Raw genomic sequence first — 21,960 nt, 5'->3', positions numbered from 1 at the left:
TATATATAATTTAGCGTATTCTTCGCGCTCTCGTTATAACATTAGGATAATAGGTACGATGTGATGCCGATGATGAGCAGTTCGCTGGCACTAGCACGGCGGTAATAGTTCCCATAGAAGAAACAGTGTTTACTGTCATCGCCAGTTAAGTCGCCATCAGTGATGACGTAAGAAATCGCTTAATCACTGTTAAAATTCGGTGACGTAATAGAATTCCTGAATGGAGCTATTCGCATAAACACTTAGCGCCCCAAGTTTGCCTCTGAATCGCTCCGGATCCTATATTCTTTTATGAAAGGTCTTTCGTTAAGATCCGTTGCAAAAGTGAAACGTTCCATTATACGCCTTAAATACCCTTATAATATGTAACGCTATCAAAAATACCACTTTTTTCAAGTTCTAGTAAAGTTTAACTGTCACCGCTTTTTTAATGATAACACATGACATCATCGATTCAAGTTCACTTCCGTTTTACCGAAGTTGTGACCCGTTAACAGTCACTTTGCTGCATTCCCATTTGTTAAATATAAATAATTAATTTTTATTGATTGATCCTAGACCTACTAACGTCACTTCCAACGAGACAATCGAGAACTGATAGGTCTTTGGTGTAACGTTGGGGGCATCAGCGGGCCGGAAAGAAATCGCTCACATCGTTTACTAGGTAAACCTTATAAATTTCGGTTTAGAAAAAATTAGTCAGCAACAATATTTGCCAGAGAACTATTTCATCGGGTGTCTTAAACTGTTTTAGCAAAAAAATAGTTATGCACTTTCTGTGATCCGCAAGCCATTAGTAGAACACTGATGTTGTCATGTAAAGCAAAGCTGACATGAGAGTTCAGATTGTGATTATATGAATGGTACGATGTCCGATGAAAGTTAACCAGGTCTATTATTATGTCAGTTATATTAGATGTCACAGTACTAATAAGAGCGCGTTTTTTATCCGTGTAGATTAAGGTACAATCTCAAGGAAAGCTCGAGTAATTAACAGAATATTTTTTTTTTTGAAAACGCCGCTGGAAACAGCAATATGAGCCTTGAATCTCACGGTTTAGACCGCGAAAACATTCAGCTCATTCGCAATGTACTTGAAAAAAACACCCGCTTAGATTGTCGAAGACGTTCTTAAATTGTGTGTTATCTACCTATACGATGTGTAAATGGATAGCTGATATAGTCCAACATATTCCATTGATTGTGTAGAGCATAACGTATTTTGCCTGTGAATATTCAAGACACGTGGTGGTCTAGGTTCAGATCTGTCATAGACAATAGAGTCAATATGATGAAATACCAGACGGTGGCGTCGGACGAAAAGGTCGAAACATTCAGTCCATGTTGAACACATGAAACCAAAGCACCAAGTTACTCAGAACTATGGGATTGCATTACGTTTTAGCTGAATTTATCATTTACTGTTGCCCCGTAAAGTATCCATTTAAGCGGAATGTAATTAGCTAAAAAAATTTTTTTTAAATGGCTAGAAAGATTAACTAACAGTTTAGGTTAATAGTATGTGATTGTTGAGCTTAATCGTTGTTTGCTTAAATCGCTGCGAATTAAAGATTTCCATAACTGTCTGTCTATTTAACACACCTAACCTAATCACACATAACGCCTCCTAGAGTAGTCCTTCAGCAGTATCATTTTACGCAAACTCAGCTCTGCTGTATGCGCGTCCTGAAGATGGTGAGAACTTCATGTTGTCAGAAAAGTGTATTTTTATTATAAACAGAACAGGAAGCTTTGCATTAATAATACTGAATTTCGCGCCCACTTTAATGTTTGTCGTATTTCTCTGTTTTTGGTATATTCTAGAATGAAGTCAACTCCGACAGTCTAGAATCGGTATTTGTAGTGCATCGGCATTCGATACGTGCCCCTACGTATTTTCCTGCCGGAGACCCGTATCTTAACAGAGATAACTACCCGCGCGGCGCCGGCTATCTTACTAAAAAGGGCGTAATTGCGTGCGGATCAATCGGTAAATGTTCCCCTATTTTCTCGAAGTTTTTAACTACAAAATGTCAATCTAAGGTAATTGGCCTTCGTTAGAGATTAGGCTGGTGGTGCACCCTTTAAGCGCCGTAGGGATCATCGAAGGTTTCTCAAACTAATAGCGCTTAAAAACCAGTCGCACATGGATGACTGTCGATAGTCAATGGCCCTTTTGCGATTTATGAAAGTACTTTCGTTTTTCTTCTACTGTTTTTCAGTTATTGTACTAGGTTTGTAGAATACCACTCGCTACTTTTCGATGAACGCTACCGTTCGCGGTATATAATTGAATTTTATCTCGTTCGGGATTTGTTACTAGGCAACCATGAATGAAAAGCGCGCTAAATTTTATTATCGCTTCATAATTCATAATATAAATCGATTTGTGTAGACACCTAGAAATTGATCTACATTAGTACAATGTGCAGCTGTCAACAACAACAACTCTCTTTTCTTGCGTTTTTATTTAGCCAACGTTTGGTCTTCGTGGTACCCTGAACATATACATGGATTAGACCACACAGCTGTATTTGTGCGCTCATCTGAATCGCCACGATGTCATCAGACTGCGCAAGCCATTTTGTCTGCCTTATTTAGTACTCAAGAGACCATTTACCCAGTTCCAGTGTATGGGCCTCCTCCTGGATTTGACAACTACATTTCTGTGGTAGGATATGGTAAAAACATCAACAACGTGCTAAGAAGCCATTACCAAGTACGTAAGCAGCGCATTCATCTTGTTTCAAATGGCATAGCTTAAGTAGTTTTGCCTCGATTTCGACTAATTGATGCCCCACGTCAAAAACTCATTTTCAAGAAGAACAGCTTCTGAGATATTGAATATTGTTTGACAAATGATACCTAGTGCGACAGAAGTGTCAAAGAAATTCTGGGTATACCCTAAACGATGCAAGATCTAGTGTAGAGCGAACAGTTATTGCATAGCCGTGATATAACATTCTTTGCTTAATAACGAAAATATTTCATAGTCCGGGCCTTTTTTTTTTTTATTATAAATCAAATACGCAGTATAACGTATCTGCAAACAGCTGAACGGTTGTAAACGGCAATTTAACGATAGCTTAAGTTTACACCGCGCCTAGAGATGACCTTATTACCTTCACTTTTCTCGGAGTATTTGTGAAGTGACGGTTATATTTCTACTATGCCACTTACTTGACTTAAATTTATTTTTAGGTCGTTCTAAAGCACAACAGTGTTTTAATAAATAAACTGATTCATCCTACTTGCTTTCACTCGCCTCAGTGAGCCAGCAACGGCGTAATGCCATATTACTGGAAAGCTATGTTACGCGTTCTTTAAACCAAGATTTCAATTGTGATAGGACGGGCTACTTGAAAAAGATACGAACCATTCATTCATCCTTACGGCCTAATGAGGTCTAACTTGTTTTCCACTCTCCTTCTCATAACGCTCTAATACATCGTTCTTTAATTGGAACCATTTCGCTACCATGAGACATACGTAAATCAATCTTTCTACCATCATATGTTCTTGTTGACTCAGGCCGTAGGAGAGGTTTACATCTCACAATAAAATATGAGGTAATGATAATTAGAAACCGAATTAAGCAGATGAATATCTGAACATGAACGTGAGGCCAGTTCGAACATCCACCTTACCTGCTTAAAGTGAAGCTTTGCACAGATGTGTAAATGTGAAATATAATAGTCACAATTTTTGTTGAACGGCATTTGTCTGTTACACGCGGTATCGTAGGGCAACTGGTTACGGCCGCACCTTGCTTAATATCGAAACGCGTTTCTATTTTGTGAGGCGTGTACTATATTCCGAATATATTCGTGAGCTGCCTGATCCTTGTATTTGAAAAGCTTCAAAGTGAAACGAAACCTTCTTTTATTTTGTTTGTGATAGGATTCCGTTTCACAGCCAAATACGCTGGGTGCGGTAACATTTGGCGACGTAATAGAGGCTGTAAAAGACGTTATGACCGTTCCAGCACCACTCGAATACGAAGTGTTCACTTTCCTCGATGGTGAGTGTAACATTAGGAACTTACCATATATTCACCATATCACCAGTTCAATTGATCAAGTTAAAACAGGCGCCATTCAATTATCTGCGGTTTAATTTCCAAAGGTTAAATGGAGGTATTTTATAAAACGTAGGGTACTATGTACATTTACCAACATCTTGTATACTTAACTAAGAATTAGAATTTGGCATTTGCATAAATATGTATCTATATCACTTCATTCTGAAACGAGTTGAGTTGCGCTAATAACATACGGATAAATCTGAGTGAGACAATTAGTATCTAATCTGTGATAGCGACTACTATCGATGATCTTTCCGATTGTATGAAAACACTCGCGAAAGAGCTGCAGCCGGAAATAGGATCTCAACTGTACTTTCCATGTTATATTTAGGTATAGTGTCGAACATGTACGAGGATCATCCAATCCCAGATTTCTGGACGCGCAACGAACGTATCCTAACGGAAGTATATGAGAAGCTGTATGCCCTTGTAATAGAACAGTATAGACCGTACTATGGTGGGCATCTGTTGAGGGGTATAGCACAGCGAATGAAGCAAGTATTCAATAGTAAGTATGATGTAGTATGTGTCGCCAGAAAATTTAAATTTAATATATATATATATATATATATATATATATAGAGAGAGAGAGAGAGAGAGAGGGGGAGAGAGAGACTAATTAATGCTCATATAAAGGGCTTTGAAATTTATTACTCATACTTTTGTAAAATTTACATACATCTTATTCACAGTGATATCCACAAACTAATAGAATACTCAATTTTTTATTTTTTAGAGGAGCTTTCAAGTGGCACACGGTGGTGTGACTATTCCTTTCATGACTTCTCTTTGACAGCGATTTATCACGCACTAGAGGGAGAAATCAACCTTCCCAAGCCTCATTTCCTTGCTGCAATCTTTTTTGAGCTTCGAACGGCCAATGATGGTTAGTGAGAGATAATGTGATGATTCGAATGATTCACTATAGCCTAGATTTCTCTATCAGACCCATATCTTTAAAGCAGCCATAAAACGGCGCTAAGTCACGCTGGAATCGTTTGCTTCGTACTTAATTTTGCTGGGCTTAATACATATTGCCATTGAAATCATTTAAAAATCATTAAAAACCCACTTTGCTACTTTGGTTGCGAAACTTCTTAGGAAGTCATTGGGTCGAGGTCTACCACAGCCATGGGATAGCTCCAGACGGCAGCTACAGCCCCAGAGAGCCAATGCGCATGCGTTGGAACGGCGGATCTCATCGCGTCATATTTGAGAAAATCTTCGAGAAGATGTACAATAACGTTTATATCGACAAGCTTCTAGGGGCAAATGGCAAGAAACGCAACCACGAAGAAAATGGAATATTTTGAAGTACAATCATAAACATTTTCCACCTCAAATGCCACGTCAATTTGTTATACGCGACTTCCGATTGCGATTGTGATGCACCGCTGTGGAACTATTGTTGCTTAGCGTAGCAAATCCATTATAAAGAAAACGCTTTTAAAAATCTACGACATCAACTAAAGTATAGATAGGTTGTGTGACATTACGGAGAAGCTTGCAGTGTCGTTCGCTCATATATCGAGACACCTATTCGCAATAAACGATCAGTATATTATATATATATATATATATCAAAGCAATTAGCAGGCTATTCTAGCTACTATCGTTACCTATAAACATCTTATCGCGTCCTTTATCGGAGCTATCAAAAAAGGTCCAACTAGCCAAAGAACCGAAAAACTATTCACTGAAGGCTAATTTAATCAACTGCCAAAAATAAAGGCGCAGAAATTCTTAGGCCAAAAGCCTACCGGTCACAGAAAATTACACTAAAACGATTATTGTACGCAGATAATTTAGGAAGCAATGCAGTATACACGGATACACAGACAGACATAAACTTTTGGCAATACAACATAGATGGGAAAATGGTTACCAAATATATAGGACTGTACTCTTTGAAGAAGTTGTTTAACTATAATTGTCAACCTCGTCGTCGTATCTAAACCAGACGACAAATTTACACAGGCAATCGAACCAGCCTAGATTGTTGTTGTGTGGTCATCTGTAACCAGCAGTTGGCTAGTGGTAACCCTGATCTGCTGCGCCACCGACACCTGCCAATTTCAAATGTAAAACACTCCTGCAACACAAAACAACATAGACTATATTTACAACTGTTGGCTCTATTGGTATTGTATTCGTAGCGCATGAATACGTTTATATGAGGAGCGCGCACCTGTGACATCAAGACCATTGAATAAAAATATAGTTAATACGGATCGCCTTTGGGAAAACTGCATATATATTGTGAATTCGAGAAAAACAATTGGAAAAAGAGAATGCATGTGGTTGTTACAACTGCAGTATTAACAGTATATATATATATATATATATATATATATATATATATATATATATATATATAAAGCATGATTGTGGATATTATAGATATTTTCGTTTTTTTTTTCGGGGGTAAGGGTGGTGGAGCTATATGAAGAATGAAAATTTGCGTAATGAGACGTTGAGAGCAACCGTCACCACGGGACTATATATATATATATATATATATATATAGTGGTAGCAGTGCATTCTTCAAAATTTCTACTCTTAGAAGACTAATAGGGCTTCTAGCGATTTTTTCTTGAGGAAACGCTAATCAAAAGCACGTTCACTGTTGACCTATATAGTCATTAGGTTTTAGATCGAAGCTCATGATTCGTCTACGATAAAGCAAAATTTTGTGTGGCACATTATTCTATTTTATACCGAACGTAAGAAGAAGCTGTAACAATGAATAGGTTAACAAATCATACTGTAGTAAGTCAAGCTACGCTTACTATCTATAATTGTTGAATAACGAATTAGCCACGATTAATCCATAATCTCAGCGTATAATGACGCAGTCATCACAGTTCTTTGAGAAAGGACATACGGCATATGGTTGATATACACGACATATGGCACAAGGAATATGAAACTACAATTCATTTATCTGAACTCCATTATGTATATATATATATATATATACGCGGCTATATTCACAAAAGTAATTATGGCATAATGTGCAGTAATTACTATTACGCATCGCCACATACAATATGTTGTCATCATTTCTATAAAATATTTCTCCGGAATTTGCACACTAAATTTTCAATTTCTTTTCCCGCTTCTTCTCAAGCTTTTAACAATCGTACCTGAGATAATTATGGTATTGATAGAAACTTGAAAAAGAACAGAAGACTCATAACATATGTAAAGCTATTCAATTTTTATTTTAGGTTTAAGCAGTAGGAAGGTATTGACACAACAATGTACTGACGCGGAGGCATTTACTTATTTGGAAGTTGTAATTTGGTGCTTCGTATATATTAAAATTGACCTTAGTGGGCCCTCCATATTTGCCTGTGGCAGGTATTTACAAATCTGTGTGGTCTTACGTATAAACGAATTCTTGCATATAACTTATGCTACTAACTTAATATCATATTTTGTACTGACAGTGATAAGGTTACTCGACGACAATAGTTTCTTCACAGTATATGATTTGCAAGACATGAAAAACACGGCACTGTGATTTGTTTGAAAAACGAAAAAGAAAATATTTACTTAGGTGGTCCTCAGAGAGATTCCATTGGAGGTTCGACGGTTGTTATCAAAAAAAGATAAGCTTTCAGGGTGAAATATCGAGGTAGCCTCATAAATCCATAAGTAAAATAAAAACAATATTTGCGATAACAATCATATTTTCTATATCTTTTACACGGCAATATAGGATCTTTGCCAGCCTCCTCAACTGCACTAACACCCACTAAATTCCCACTCACACTTTACCTTGTTCCATGTTTCCATTTTTTAGAACTATTTTTAGTATTTGATTAGGACCTGAGAGTGATATTCACAGTTCCCACGTTATGCGATGAAATCGCTCACATCAAAATGGAAGCGAATCGTTTTACATTACTTGTAGTAATAATTATCACAAACATAAATAAAAGCTTTGGTTTTGTATAATTCTCATGCCTTCGCCCCGACGTTAGCAATCAACGCACAGTTGGTTCTTTTTTTCAAGCTTTTTATTAAAATAGAAGTTTTTAACGCCCCTTAGTTGGGTTCAGTTTATAACACTATACAAATATAGAACTGATGCATTTCAAAGCCTAGGCATAATTTACTATATGTATTCAAATAAGTGTTTCAGGAGTTGATAATTAAGGTTAGATAGATTCAATAAATGGTCTCAACAGTAAGCGCTTTTTTATCCTTGTACGCAATTTATATTATGGCATAATCGAAAACATATCTCTTATGTGCTTGATTAAAAAGTTCCTTCATATATGAGCTTTTCTTCGACTCAAGCCCGGAACTGTCCCAAGTATCAACTCAGGGCTTCCTAAAAATGAAAAAAATTCGTTAATAATAATAATACTAGGTAGAAACCGAGTGAAATTTCTGGCAATTCCCTCGCAGCTATATGTGGTCATTATCACAATGGTTAAAAAAGACATAAATAAGCAGGATATAAATAAAAAGGACATAAGCAAATAAATAAAAAGGCAACATTTACAGAAATTTAAAAAAATAATGGCTTGATGTGCTGTAAGAATGAAAAGGAAAACGAATGAACTTCACTAGGGTAAATATAACCAAGCGTCATTCACTCTGCATAGTTTTAAAAAGATGCTCCAAGAAAATCGAATTTGCGCTAGGTCACTTGTCCCTCAGGAGTGAGCAGAACCGATGATACCACGTAATTATAGTACAAATAATTGCATAATTTACCATCTGCATTCAGTTTATCTGAGTGTCATTTAATGCTTTCTTTACAATAAGAAATTTTGCAGAATGAGCTACGTTGAAGGTTGTGTTAAGAAAGATGCTTTCTAAGTAGCCAGAAATGTATTACAATATGAAAACAACAGAAATTCTCTAGCCAGAAGAGACCCCATTCAAAGCAAAGGTCCTGTATAAAGCAGTAATGAATTATTTTGCGACTAGCGACATCAATTAGATCGTTCCGGTTTGTTCTGATTGTACCACCTCCTAATGATTTTAACAATTATTAGAAAAACTGTTTTGCTATTCAAATAAAATTGAAAACTTTTATATTAAGATTCCTGTAATGTTATTTTTTAACTATTAGTCGGTAATCGCGTTTCGTTCAGTTGGCCATCAGATACCTCAAAAGTTATGATTGTCCATTCGATAGATCTTTGACAAGTGAGATAAAATAGATTCGTAGAGATGCATTATTTTACATAATCTAATAAAATTCAAACGTTGGTTTTCCGTCCACGCGCGTAATCCTTTGTTATAGAAGACAGACTATTACAGAAGAATATGGATAATGATAATAAGAATAACAAAGAATAAACTAAAATACCAGGGAAAATTGCACAGTAATTGTGGAGGCGGAACTGGAAATGAACATAAAGTCACATTTAATGAAGTGACACTGTTCTTTTAAATAAAATTTAATTTATATTAAATGACATTTTCGGTTAAAAAAGTGTATTTTCACTTTCGAAAATGCTTTTTTGACTTCCAGATATCCTTAGTTTTTATCAACATAAGAGTGTGGACGAGTAAATCTCCTACCGAAAGGGCTAGCTATAGGTGGTTAAGACCTGACCTACAACATATAACTACTTTTTGTGTCATAATATGAAAAAAAAAGTTGAACAAAGCTTATTCCCTTTAACCGCATAGAAATGTAGATCTTTAGATGGCTGTTCTGGTTCTCCCGAAAAGGACATTTATGCCGCCGTCACAAAGAGGCCGTGTTCTATTGGGTAACAATACCTACTGACATAACAACCATACGATTGAATAGTGGGGTGAAGTCCACATACATGTCAGTTCTGTACTTTGAATTTATCCCTGCGAACGTGGTTCTTTCGTTTCGGTCGCCATCCTGCCATATAGATAGAACTAGATGACTGATTTTGCGATCTATCCTTGAGCACATTCAGGTGCTTATTTCATCTTTAACTCTAGTTTTCTTTCTCATAAAAATCCGGCGTGCGCTAGTTTTGTTCATAATGAATACTACTGATATTGTTATCCATTCGCCTGTATTATTTGTACATAGTGTGACAAAATGTAGCAGGTAAACAGCAGTCAATTCTGCGGAGTTGTCAAAAGTTGACTACAAGTTTTACATATTAGCCTGAATCAGTGGGTGACCCAGGTTAAGCCAGACTCACATGCGCGATCATTTAGTAGCACATTACTTACTAGAACAACGACTTGATGATTTTATAGACGACACTCTTAACATGGCCAAAACCCTTCCATTAACAAAAACTAAATGCTTAGAGAAATCGTACCAGTACATATAAAGCTTTATGTTTGAGAAATTCAGAATTTTTTAGATAAACTCCAAAAATCGAGTTTTTCGCGATGAATTTCGCAGACTTTATCAACATTGTTTTGTTAATACTAAAACAAAAAAAGAATTCCAAATTTTTGACTAAATTACGTCTAATTGAATGAACAAGTCGTACCGAATGAAATATGATTAATCTGTGGGTATTCAAATACTTTTTTTTATTAAACGTGTTTTTCATCAAATAGATTTTGAAGTCATATAGTGAAAAAAATGGAAACATGTGTATCTGTTTGCGTTTATTGAGTAGAAGTGTATATTATAAACTTAAATTTCCACGTTGAGAAATCAATCGATGATCATCGACAATTTTCTGCGTGAAGGATTGTCTTTTCGAACTTGTAAAAATTAATTAATAGATACACCGCCTTGAAGACGAGCTATAGAACTGTATTATGATTTTCTAGCGTTTCGTGAAGAAGGAGCTGGATGGACAAATAAAAACCAAAACTTTATATCAGTTTTAGAGGTATTGAAGTTTAGCTCAGAATTGAACTATGAATACGCGAAAACACACGGACATACGCAAAACCTAAATTTGAAAAGAGAAGTCGAATAATATATAAGGCAGACGTTGTCGTATCGTTCTGTTCATACTTTGGAGTATTTAGAGTCGGCTATAGTGTAAGTTTACTTTTAATATCTGATTCAAACCGCATTTTAATACGTTCCAAACGGAAAAGTTATATGCCCCTCCCTATGAGAATCTTCCGTATGAGTTGGATGGAAAAGTTCCATAGAGTGGCTTGTGCGTTCTCCCTGCCGCCAATCGATGATTTCTTGTGGCAACCTTAAGGTTTAGTCTATGCCAGAAAACCGATGCTGCTATGAAACTTAAAAACCACAACTGTATAACGCCAAGCGAAATATTTGTTGAAGTTTATGAAGCAATAACCGGCCGTTACCAACAGTCTATTAACCAGCCCCGTAGTAATTTTGAATATCTGCGGAACATAATACATTTTATAAGGATTCTATTGCAATTTGAAATGTAATTATGTATATATAACAACTAAAAGTAGCAATCGTTCAAGCTGTACATACGTTTTTTTGAAACACCCTGTATTCAATTACGGAAACAATTGATATCAGTATAAATTTAATAACAACTAATGTGTCTTCTTCTAGTAATTTGCCCTTCTGACGAGTACAAAACGGTTTTAAGACTGTTTCATGTTATATGTTGAGAGATTTTGTAACTTTATCGAAACGGCGCTCGTAATTTTCTAGATTAAGCGCAGTACCGAAATTGAAATTTCCGCTTATTCTGAAAATCGATTACCGATTCAGTAACAAGAAAAATAAAATATGAGTAATAAAAGAAAGCTGAATAAAAAAAAGAAACTAAAATCACATTCGGATAAGAATATCACAACTTACTGCGTTTTTTTTATTTTTGTTTCAACAATACAGTGTATTTGTAGATTAGTCTAATCTTTCTGTCATTTTAGTCATACTACTGGTGAAGTCCGGCCTTGCATCGAGTCATTTTTAGGGCGTACAGTTGATATACATAAGTAAATGTTTTGAGTTTAACATCCAGAACTACGTTAGTGTTGCATAAGACGCTTTACCCCAAACATCAAACATACATAATGTTTAGGTTTGTGATAAGATCCGAATCCAGTATGCCTAACATGTTCAACATGAAGTTTGGTAGGTTCACTATTATGATCCATTGACGTGTCCTAATGTTTGATTTGTGTTATAACCGTTACTTGCATTAAAAATATTACTATTATCTCCTTCGCGTAGTCAACTGACGTGTCACACATCTAGTGGACAATAAACAATAATAAGACGAAGGATGAAAGCTGGATGAACTAACGATGCGAAAAACCTTGACATAATACCTAACAGCCGGAAGTCCAGATATATATAATATTATTTGTTACCAATAGATAAGTAATTTTTCACTACCAGAGGTTGCTGTGAAACTCTGTATTGCCATAAAAGCAACTAGTTTAATTAGGCAGTACCACTAACGATCGTCATAAGTAATCTTAAAGCACTGGAACGCACATACCGAAATTTCAGTTTCACGACCAGAAATCCCTTAGAACGCAAAATATGCCAAGCAAACAAGCTTAGCAAGAAAAAGTACCGATTACACAGCGCTGGTAATAAGTAATTATTAAAAAAGACTTGAACTTTTCGGCGGTGTCAAATAAGGACGTTTTCATACTTTACTTTGAAGTGACCGGGCTACGGTACCATAAGATACACATATATTTTTTGAATCGGCAAGATTAAATAATGATGGTGCTTAGGGCAGTATGCGTCTATATTCGTCTATAAAGAGCATAAGAAATGCGCTTTATTACTTTAACACAACTAGCAATTTAACAATGAGTGACATTAATAATTAATTAGGCAAATATGAATTAAATATTTGATAAACTGAATCAAATATTTGTCAACGTTGGATAACACAGACTTCGCCGTGCGTTTGAGTTCTATTACAGTCGTTCGCACACCGAAGCCCTAACAGTGATCTTCGATCCTGCAAACAACGGCGATCCTGCTTCAACTACTTCGGAGATGAAATCATATATACATACAAGTATGGGCGAAAAATCTAAATTGAGCTCAATATTTCCTACAATTCATCAAAAAAGGCAATGTTTGTTAACAAAAATTGTCCAAACGTCATATAAATCACACATTTAAGCATTAAGGGATAAGATGGTTGTGTATAGAAGGACTTTGGCATATAACGCGGTAATAAATAGTACTAAAAACATCTAATGTCAGGATACTGTTAAAATATGGACTTGCTTCGAATGATTTTTTTCCTACTTCCACTGATCTTTTCTGAGGAAAGGCAATTACTTGTAACGTACTATGCAACCAAATGTCTTGAGTACAGTAAAATGTGTCATGATAGATTGCAGCCATAATTAGGCTAAATATGATGATAGTAAGATGAATATTCCACGCTTGAAACACATGAATCAATTCCTCAAGTATTCATCAGTGGATTGGTGATAAGTGAGCCAGAAACACCGCTTATTTCCCATGATTCGTATAGGAAATTGCGATTGGATCGGCAGTCCGGTCCACATTTAGTGTTTTCACAGCGACGGCACGGGAAGAAACAGCCAGGACACTGCATGTTTAAGCAGTCGCATAGATCAAGCCCGGAACGCGAATGAACGCCTCGACCGTCGTACATCTGCATTGAGATGGCCGCCATAAAATACAGGAAATAAAGGAAATATAATCAACTAGTCTACTAAAAACGCAGTGCTGCCCTTTTTCAATGGCAACAAAGATCGGTCAGTCAGCCGCAGCAATCGCTGGGTAATTGCTGATACCTCAGCAATGTTTGCGCCACAATCAGATCTTATAAGAGAGACTGGGTGCGTTTTCGTACTACTTTTCGTTGATACTGTACCATACTCATAATAATAAGAACTGATAAAGTAATTCGTTGCCACAACAGCGACTGTTCCATTGTTTCTAATAATGTGCTTCATAGCTGTCTAACTGTGACTTTACCTTTCCCTTGTCAGGCTTATTAGTCGTGCTTATGCTGCCTGTAGCGACGGATCCGCTTTGGTTATTTGCGTGGTTTGCTGTATCTTCCGAGCCCCTACGGCGTACAGTGCGCCGTTGAGTGTTGAGCTCAGGAAGTGGCCTCCCCATCACGTTTGAGCTCATATGAAGCTTAGTCAGTAACCTGTATGAGGTTCACGTTACCGACAAACCCAGATGAGTTAACGGGAAGCATTCAAAAAGCCATAATAGAAAAATGAGCGCATTGTACTAGTAAAAAACTATTGACTTACTTTATTCTTTAATATTACACATGGAAGCAAAAGGCATCTAGGGGTCAAATGCAGATCTCTGCCTTGGCATACTTAGCTTTTTCCAAAAATTCCCGCGCGCCTTATTGCATTGTTCAGCTTCTAGATAACTTTTTTACCCTTATTTGCATTAGATTTTATTCTCTTGCTTATTAAATAGATGCAAAATAATATCTTTTAAACTGTTCGGAGATTTGTGCCCCACCTTGTATATATATATATATATATATATATATATATATATATATATATATATATATATATATATCGCTATATTTATTCGCTTTAGACTTTTTGCAACAAATAATATGCGACAAAAATTTAAAAAAGTGAATTATATTGCTTACAATAACGTTACGCTATGTTTGTTTAGTCAAAAACCGCTGTAATCAAAAAGTCGTTCACGTTGTCGTTATTGCTTGCTTATCCTTCCAGTTTAACTACAGATTAATATTTGTTTTACATGGTAGATGTTAAAAAAATTCCTTTCGAGTATAATTATGCTAGCCACTTTTTTCCACATTGACATACATATATTGTTATGTACAAAAAATATCTTCAGAATCTTTATTCCACTTGCTAAATGGGATTAAAAGAAGAAGGCAGAAGTCAGTACGTGTAGCTAAACAGTAGTCTTTAAAATATAGAAAACAAAAAAATTTACATTAGTAAAGTTCTGAACGTTATACCAAATACAGCTTACCAGCTATAGCAAAAAGGCACCAGAACAAGTGATAGCTAAGCGATAGCTTTTCTATAAAACTAATACAGTCATAAGATTTACAAAATTGAACTTTCAGATACATGGGAATTTCAGGTCAACTTAAATGTACTGCGCTATTGTAGTACTAGTGTATAACAGTAACAATAATAGCAATAATATTTTCTTTGATATAGCCCAGGAACACTTTCCTTTTCGTTTATTGAACAGTAACGCGAATTTTACTAGAGTTTCTATAAAGTGTACTTGTAATATATGCCCTAACGCGATGCTGTGTCTGCGAATACCACTATGTATTTTTGCATATGTTTTTTTCGTTTCCTTAGAATCCCGTAAAGCGTGGTTACCTGGTAAACCGCTTTGGTGTCTCAGTGTCCGCTCAATGTCTCGGATGACCCGGAAGTATTCTCTTGAGTAGCTGATGATTCCGAGATTTCATTTGACACCTCGTCTTTTTGACCTTTTCAGGCGTCATTCTTAATACTATTGCGTGGTCCCATTTACAGAAGGGCGCAACCAAACAGGAATGTTTAGTACACTTGTTGGAATAAACACCACACAGTCACGAGATGCGCCAGTTACCAACCCATATTACCTTGTCTGACCGTTACTTTTGTGTTACATAAAAGACGCTTCCAGGTGATTCTTCGGTGAACTTGGAGCCACTAAATTGATAATAGATAATAATAAAAGATTGATAATATTCAAACGATTAACATGATACTGTGTTCTGAGAAAACGTTACAGCGCGCGAAGCCAACTCGAAATTTGTTTGAGTTTTTAATGAAGACGATGATCTTTACTCGTCTGATCTGCTACGCGGTACTATGATGGAGGCTATTCGTAACTGCATCAGGTTTTTCCAAGTTATCGTATGTGTATAAAAATTATAAATGAAAAGTCCAGAGTATAAATAATACTGTCGCTGCGAATATAATTAATTGTGCGCTATAACAATTTTGTGAAAGTCCAAAGGTTATCGAGAATGTACGGTAGTCATGAACATATGTTGAGGCAGCGATTCTACCATATTATTACACTCGCAGCCTTTGAGCTCGGTTCAGCGCCATTTTTCGCTAACGCGTATTCGATTGTGGAATATGTTCATAGTTTTTTCAAAGCGTCGTAAGTGCCTGGGCTTCATGAAAGTTTTTTGAAATACGCTCGCCACCTCATCTAGGTGTTTTGTCTTTGCTTACAAAATAACAAGCGAACTATCCTAGGAAGTGCTATTGAGTTATTTTGTATGACGTTTATTGATCATACAATTTGTTCTATAAAGAGACAAATGGAAGCAAGGGGTAATCGTATCATTTTAAGCATGCATCTCTAATGCCCGAGATTAGCTGAATTAGTCATGATACCTGTATCTTTTTTTACATTCGCAATCATAAATAGGCGAAAATTCAGAACAGTATTTATCTATAGGATACCGTAATGAGTTACGAAACTAATGTATATCAGAGGACAAACAAACAAAGAACTTTTTTGATTCTTATAAATTGTGAGATTTTTTGTGGCATAGCAAATCTTGGTTAACTTTAACAATATGAACGTGTAGTGCGAAACTTCTAAATGGATACTACAGTGCATTCTTCTCAGCCAAATTCTCCTCGAATAAATGTTAGTCTGAGTCCGTTGTATCCATCAGCTCGCGTATTGATAATGCTTTTGATTAATGTTTACATCTAGCCCAATAATTTCACCAAGCAGAATACAAGCCTAGACCTTAATGGTTTCCAAAAACCTCTACCAATAATGGTTTGCTATAAACGTCCATTAGCTTCCATTTAATTCAGTTCGATTTAAATTTGTCTTATTACTAGTGTATGAAAAGTCCTTTATTTTACGAAATAATCCTTTATATTCATTGTCAATGTTGTGCCTTGCGTTATCTCTCGTTAGACACCAGCGTAGACTTTTGTCAGCTGTATTCTGACTGCGGCGTGATAACGCTTGACTGCTGACTGCGATGCCGGAGTTAACGTGATAGCCCAAGTAATCTAAAAAATTGAATCGTTTTATCTCAGGATATAAGATGACCCCAGCTAAAGTTTAGTCTATTAGTTGTGAAATTTTCTGAAAATTTCTAACGATTATATAAATAAAACATCTAAAAGAATTTTTGACACATTTGATAAGTTCCTACATAGCTCCCTTTCCCCACTCCTCCGTATTGCACTTCCGCTACCTCCTACGGCTCCGCTCTTGCGCTCCCCACGTGATGCTACCCTTCAGTCGAATGTAGTTTTCGTTTTGCCTCCCACTTTCATTATATTTATCGATTGTTCTTTCCCATCACATATCCGGTAAGCTGGTCGGGTAACATCGAATTAACTTCCAGTTCAGACTGCGCATTGAGGTATAATTATAGAATATACTTCAACAGAATATGAACTTTTGCAACAAATAGAACGCAAATCTACAACTGTGAGGTGGCGAGCGCGGTTTATTCATTAAAGACGATTCCTACGTTTGTTTAAGTACGGTTTGTATACTTTAATAAATCGATGCTTCGTACAAGGATTACTTTACAAATTGAGTGTCTGTCAGGATATTTTGCAACTAACCACGATAAAAATGAACAAAAGGAACACATTTTGTGGAAGGGTTTAGTCCTGATTCTTTGGACAAAGTTGAAAAAATTCTAGTAGACTGGTTTTAAATTCAGTTGGCAGAATTCCAACTTATGCCATCTAATGTTCATTATCATAAGTGGTAGATAATTATTTAATTAAAGACAGATTAATTCGATATTAAAGTAAATCAGGCCTCATGGCTATCGCATTCGATCGGAGACATCAGGGATACATCCTTGCTAACTAGGCTTTGTTGCTGATGACCATAAGCATATGACTGCTTTATGTGAACAGTGCCTGCAGTCTTTTTATTTTTACCCTGTCCATCGAAAATCGAGTAACGAAACAGTTGTAGCTTCTGATTACAAGCTAACCGAAACAAATCTATGAACATGTGTTTCACTTCTAAATAATGATTTCTAGTAATAATCCATCTAATTCTCACATTTAGCTTTGCCAAATACAGTTATCTTTGCATGTTGTTGCATGTACTCAAGAATATTCCCTGTGCGCCTTCATAACATTGGAGTATTAGATAACGCACCGAAAGACAATTGCCCTTTATTTAGGATATTTTCGATGCGCAAACAAAGTAATGTAAGAAGATTAATTCAAACAAAATGCCTAATACTTAGGTCCCGATAGCGCTGTTTCCTTCACATTTTTCTTAGAAAATCTTGATCACATATCTAAATTTGTTAGTAATCACAGATAATTTTTTGTTTCAAAAGGACAATTATCTAGCACAATTTAAAGTATACATCTCAACGATCCAGCTTATGTGTTCGAGTCTATGGCCCTTTTCGTATGGGCTAAGGTAGAACACGAAACATAGATGTCCTTGTTTACTGTATTTTGGCTCTGTGATCTTCAAATTTTTTAAGCTGGATAAAAATATCATCAGTCAGATAAGACTGTGCGCGAATCACAGACGGAACACGGAGCCTTTTAGGAACATTCATTTCTTTCTATACTGTATTTCGCGTATTGTTTTTTTGTGGACCGTAGCCCTCGTAGAGACGAGCCGGCGTGCAGTTTTCGTTGATAGCATTGTTCCCTTTTCGGAAGGTTTGTTTCACACTAAGATGCCTTATTTATGATATTATGTAAGAAATGTCGGTTTGCTGGTATCAATACAATTTGCTTAACAAAAGCTAGCAGTAGTTCGTCGACGGCTTCACACGTTTTGTTGAACCAATGTTAATGTTACTAGTGATATTAAGTGTTAAGTCTTCCGACAATTGTAAACCACAATTCTTTATGCAGCTCCCTTGCTGGACTGCGCTTCGCGTATGGACAATATAACCTGTTTCCAAGTACGCCTATGCTGATGTATAAGGCCGTCGACTAGTCCATTAAAAAAAAATTTCGTCACAAACGTTTTATTCAGATTTCTATGTAGTCGAGCTCTTTAAAGCGATCAAAGCCTCTTTTACTAATTCTATTGGCCTGTCTCCGTCTGCTAATGGAAGCTCTTATTAGCTAGTGAACACGGGATGGTATTGACAGGACATCGCCAAATCTCAAATACTTGGACGTGAATATGTTAGGATGTCAGAACACATGTTCGGCAGAACCCGCGCTATTTTAACAATAGCACACATCAAACTCGATGTGATCTTATTGTGTGAACGAATTGCGGTACCTTGGGCCACGCATCAACGGCCCTAACTCAAAAAAATCGAGATGCCCGCGACGGATACATATCGAATCCACTTCAAACAGGTTTCCAGGACAAGCATTTACTTTGCTATCTGTTATAGAAGTAATATATAGTTCAAGACTCAATCACCCACCTGCCATGTCATAGATCTCTAAATTCTTTATCAGAATAACAACATGTCCCATATCGGTCACCTATCAATACGCTATATGACAAAACTGTGAAATGACAATAAACAGTACATTGAGAAAAGTATATTTTTCCTGAATGGCGATTCGGCATGCGGATTTGATTATATTTCCGTATTAGCTAGCTAGTAAAGTTCAACTACATTAATCGTTCGTTCTTTTCTTTTTTGTTTTTATCATCTTTTTTGATTACCCAGGCCATGACGACAGCGACCGCCACTAAGCGCCTAGCAGCGGGCCAGCACATTGTTCGCTAGGCGTCAATATTGATGCCAGCGTGGCAACTACCACGCGAGCAGCGGGAGCCACGGGGCAGCCCGCATGTTCCTTAACGTATTCAGTTGCCGCGCGTGGCGAGACTAAGAATGCCCAGCCTTGGAATGAATTGCGGCTGTAGAGTTGTCTTGGCCGCAGTTGCCACTGCACCATGGCTCCTGACGGCAACTGTTCCTCTACTTACTTCAGCGGCATTTTTATACGCATGATTCTTCAGTGCTTAGGATAACCTGAATATTCTACGCGGGAAATTTAAATCTGACAAGCGTTTTTTGGGGTATCAACGAAGAGCTTTAAAGATCTTATTTTACTCGAACTCCCCTTCACATTGTCAACCGGACGCACGACTTTTCGCGAAGTACGCCACAGCCGTTCGGGGTACGTAATAGACTTGCTGCTAGGATAGGTGTACAAATGATTCACTATTAGTAACCTATAGATTACTTCTTACTTTTTTTTATTTTATTTTTTTTAGAGAACTGTTACTATTTTAGAGAATAGTAACATATATATGTCTTTATCAGCGAACAGATTTTCCTATAGGCGTATCTTTGTTAAAAAAAAATGGAGAAGTAATTGGAGCCCTATATCGTCTAAGCCGACAGACACTTTGACGCAGATCTAAATTGTTACCACTTTGAATAGTCATAGAAACACGAATAACTATAAACACAGTTAACCTTTAGACTAAGATAGAACTGACTGGAAGCAGAGCATTATGACAAAGATATTTTAACAAAACTCAATTTGATTAACTTCCCCGATTTCAGTCCAAATAACTGGATAGCCATTGCCCGACCTTAAACATCAATGTTTCAATCGTCACAAAAAAAACCTATTAGTCTACAAGTGGTCACATAGCTGAGTCGAAAATTTGTTAACTAGCTTGCAGTCTGACTATGAAAATTTACCAGTGAACACTTAATTCAATGGAGGTCCAAAAGTGTTTATTTAAATACAATTCAAGTCAATGGGATTGTTTGTGTTTATAGGTAGGCCAGATGTCGAGCTTGTGATAAGCGAATTCTACAACCACAATCGTAATAAATCATGCGCAAAAAACTGGGCATCAAGCCACAATCGCATATTGATGACGATGAATTTCATATGTGTATTCTGTTAGACACCTTACGCATACAAACTATAATTGGTTCGCCAATTGAGCTTGTATTTTGAAATACAGAATAAGTTCTACACGCACAGCGCACGCATAGGCGTAGGCTATGCTTTCACGTCTTTAGAATGTTAATGCAAATCGGATCTCACGTTGAGCAGATTATACGACTTGAATGTGGCTGACGCTTCAGAATCCTTGGCAAGGTACGTATAAATATATTAAATTAAACAATATTAAGGGATACTTGACAGTCTCTAAGACTATCCATGATATAGCATGTAAACTACAAATTTAATTGGTCAAATATTGAGGCACTCCTAACATTAAAATCTTTGTTCAAATTCTATTTATATTCGAAAAACAAATTGTTGGTTTCCTGTTAAAGACTAAAACTGCTAAAACCTGTATAGGGCCGCCAATTGTGGCTTGAAATATACTCAAACGGTTTGGACCTAACAGAATACCAATGACTTCGGCGGACAAATTAAGGTTTGTTTGACGCGTTTTCTGGTTATTATAAATTCAGTACAGTTCTCGTTTTCGCTTGGAAGAGATTCATGCGAGCATCGTATTGTAATCATTAATTTTATGTGCTATTTGAAAGACTAGTCTTTTCGATAATTCAGAGTTAAAGGTATGGTACAATCGATGTGTGCAGCTATCCTTGTTTTTCTCCGGTGTAAGCATATACGACTTTTTATTCCATAAGAAATTATAAGACATGGAGCGTAACAAAATGCAAAACAAGTTCAAGCTGAATAAACTCTATCAAAAGGTCTTTTGTCAGAAATATAGCTTATTAAGCAACGCGTGTGCGTCACTTGGGTGACGTACCTCAATACAATGAGCCAATCTCATTAGCTAGATTCCACATACAGTATAGGGCACGCTTAATCATGCCAGCCTTTTTTTCTAATCAATTTATGCAAACCTACTTAATAAGCAAGTAAGTCATACAAATAAATTACGATTCCAACATTATTACGCAACTATATGAATAAACATTAAGCCCGTCAGCAGCTCTATGTAGGTCATTCAGGAGTTCACACATTCAGGAGTTTCAAATCAGGATAGTTTTGAACGCATCCAGTAGTACTATACAGGTACAACGAACCTACATCTAAAACGTCCAGCTATGCATAGACGAAACAACATCATACAGACAAGATAGTGCATATTTTTTTTA

General features: G+C 36.5%; 1 protein-coding gene and 1 long non-coding RNA gene across 2 annotated transcripts in view; one reads left to right on the top strand and one right to left on the bottom strand.

The window, feature by feature from the left end:
- The window catches only part of LOC111253113 (putative acid phosphatase 5), a 17,014-nt gene extending 9,240 nt beyond the window's left edge, over positions 1 to 7,774 (top strand). The window contains exons 4-9 of the mRNA XM_086985745.1: positions 1,825 to 1,990; positions 2,475 to 2,719; positions 3,901 to 4,021; positions 4,416 to 4,592; positions 4,821 to 4,970; positions 5,186 to 7,774. Of these exons, the coding sequence (XP_086841871.1) occupies positions 1,825 to 1,990; positions 2,475 to 2,719; positions 3,901 to 4,021; positions 4,416 to 4,592; positions 4,821 to 4,970; positions 5,186 to 5,397 (1,071 nt within the window). The 3' untranslated portion in view covers positions 5,398 to 7,774. The remainder of the gene's footprint in view (positions 1 to 1,824; positions 1,991 to 2,474; positions 2,720 to 3,900; positions 4,022 to 4,415; positions 4,593 to 4,820; positions 4,971 to 5,185) is intronic.
- A 317-nt stretch (positions 7,775 to 8,091) lies between these two features.
- Positions 8,092 to 15,739, bottom strand: LOC111253125 (uncharacterized). Its single transcript, XR_002674494.2, has 3 exons — positions 15,299 to 15,739; positions 13,923 to 14,103; positions 8,092 to 8,426 (listed from the first exon to the last, which is right to left on the bottom strand). It is a non-coding gene; the product is annotated as an uncharacterized LOC111253125 (long non-coding RNA).
- Positions 15,740 to 21,960: the final 6,221 nt, after the last annotated feature.

The sequence above is a fragment of the Varroa destructor genome, unplaced genomic scaffold (assembly GCF_002443255.2).
Source record: "Varroa destructor unplaced genomic scaffold, Vdes_3.0 BEIS01000001.1, whole genome shotgun sequence".
Lineage (NCBI taxonomy): Eukaryota > Metazoa > Arthropoda > Arachnida > Mesostigmata > Varroidae > Varroa > Varroa destructor.
Note: the sequence above shows the minus strand (reverse complement) of the source record. Positions and strands in the feature narration are given on the sequence as shown.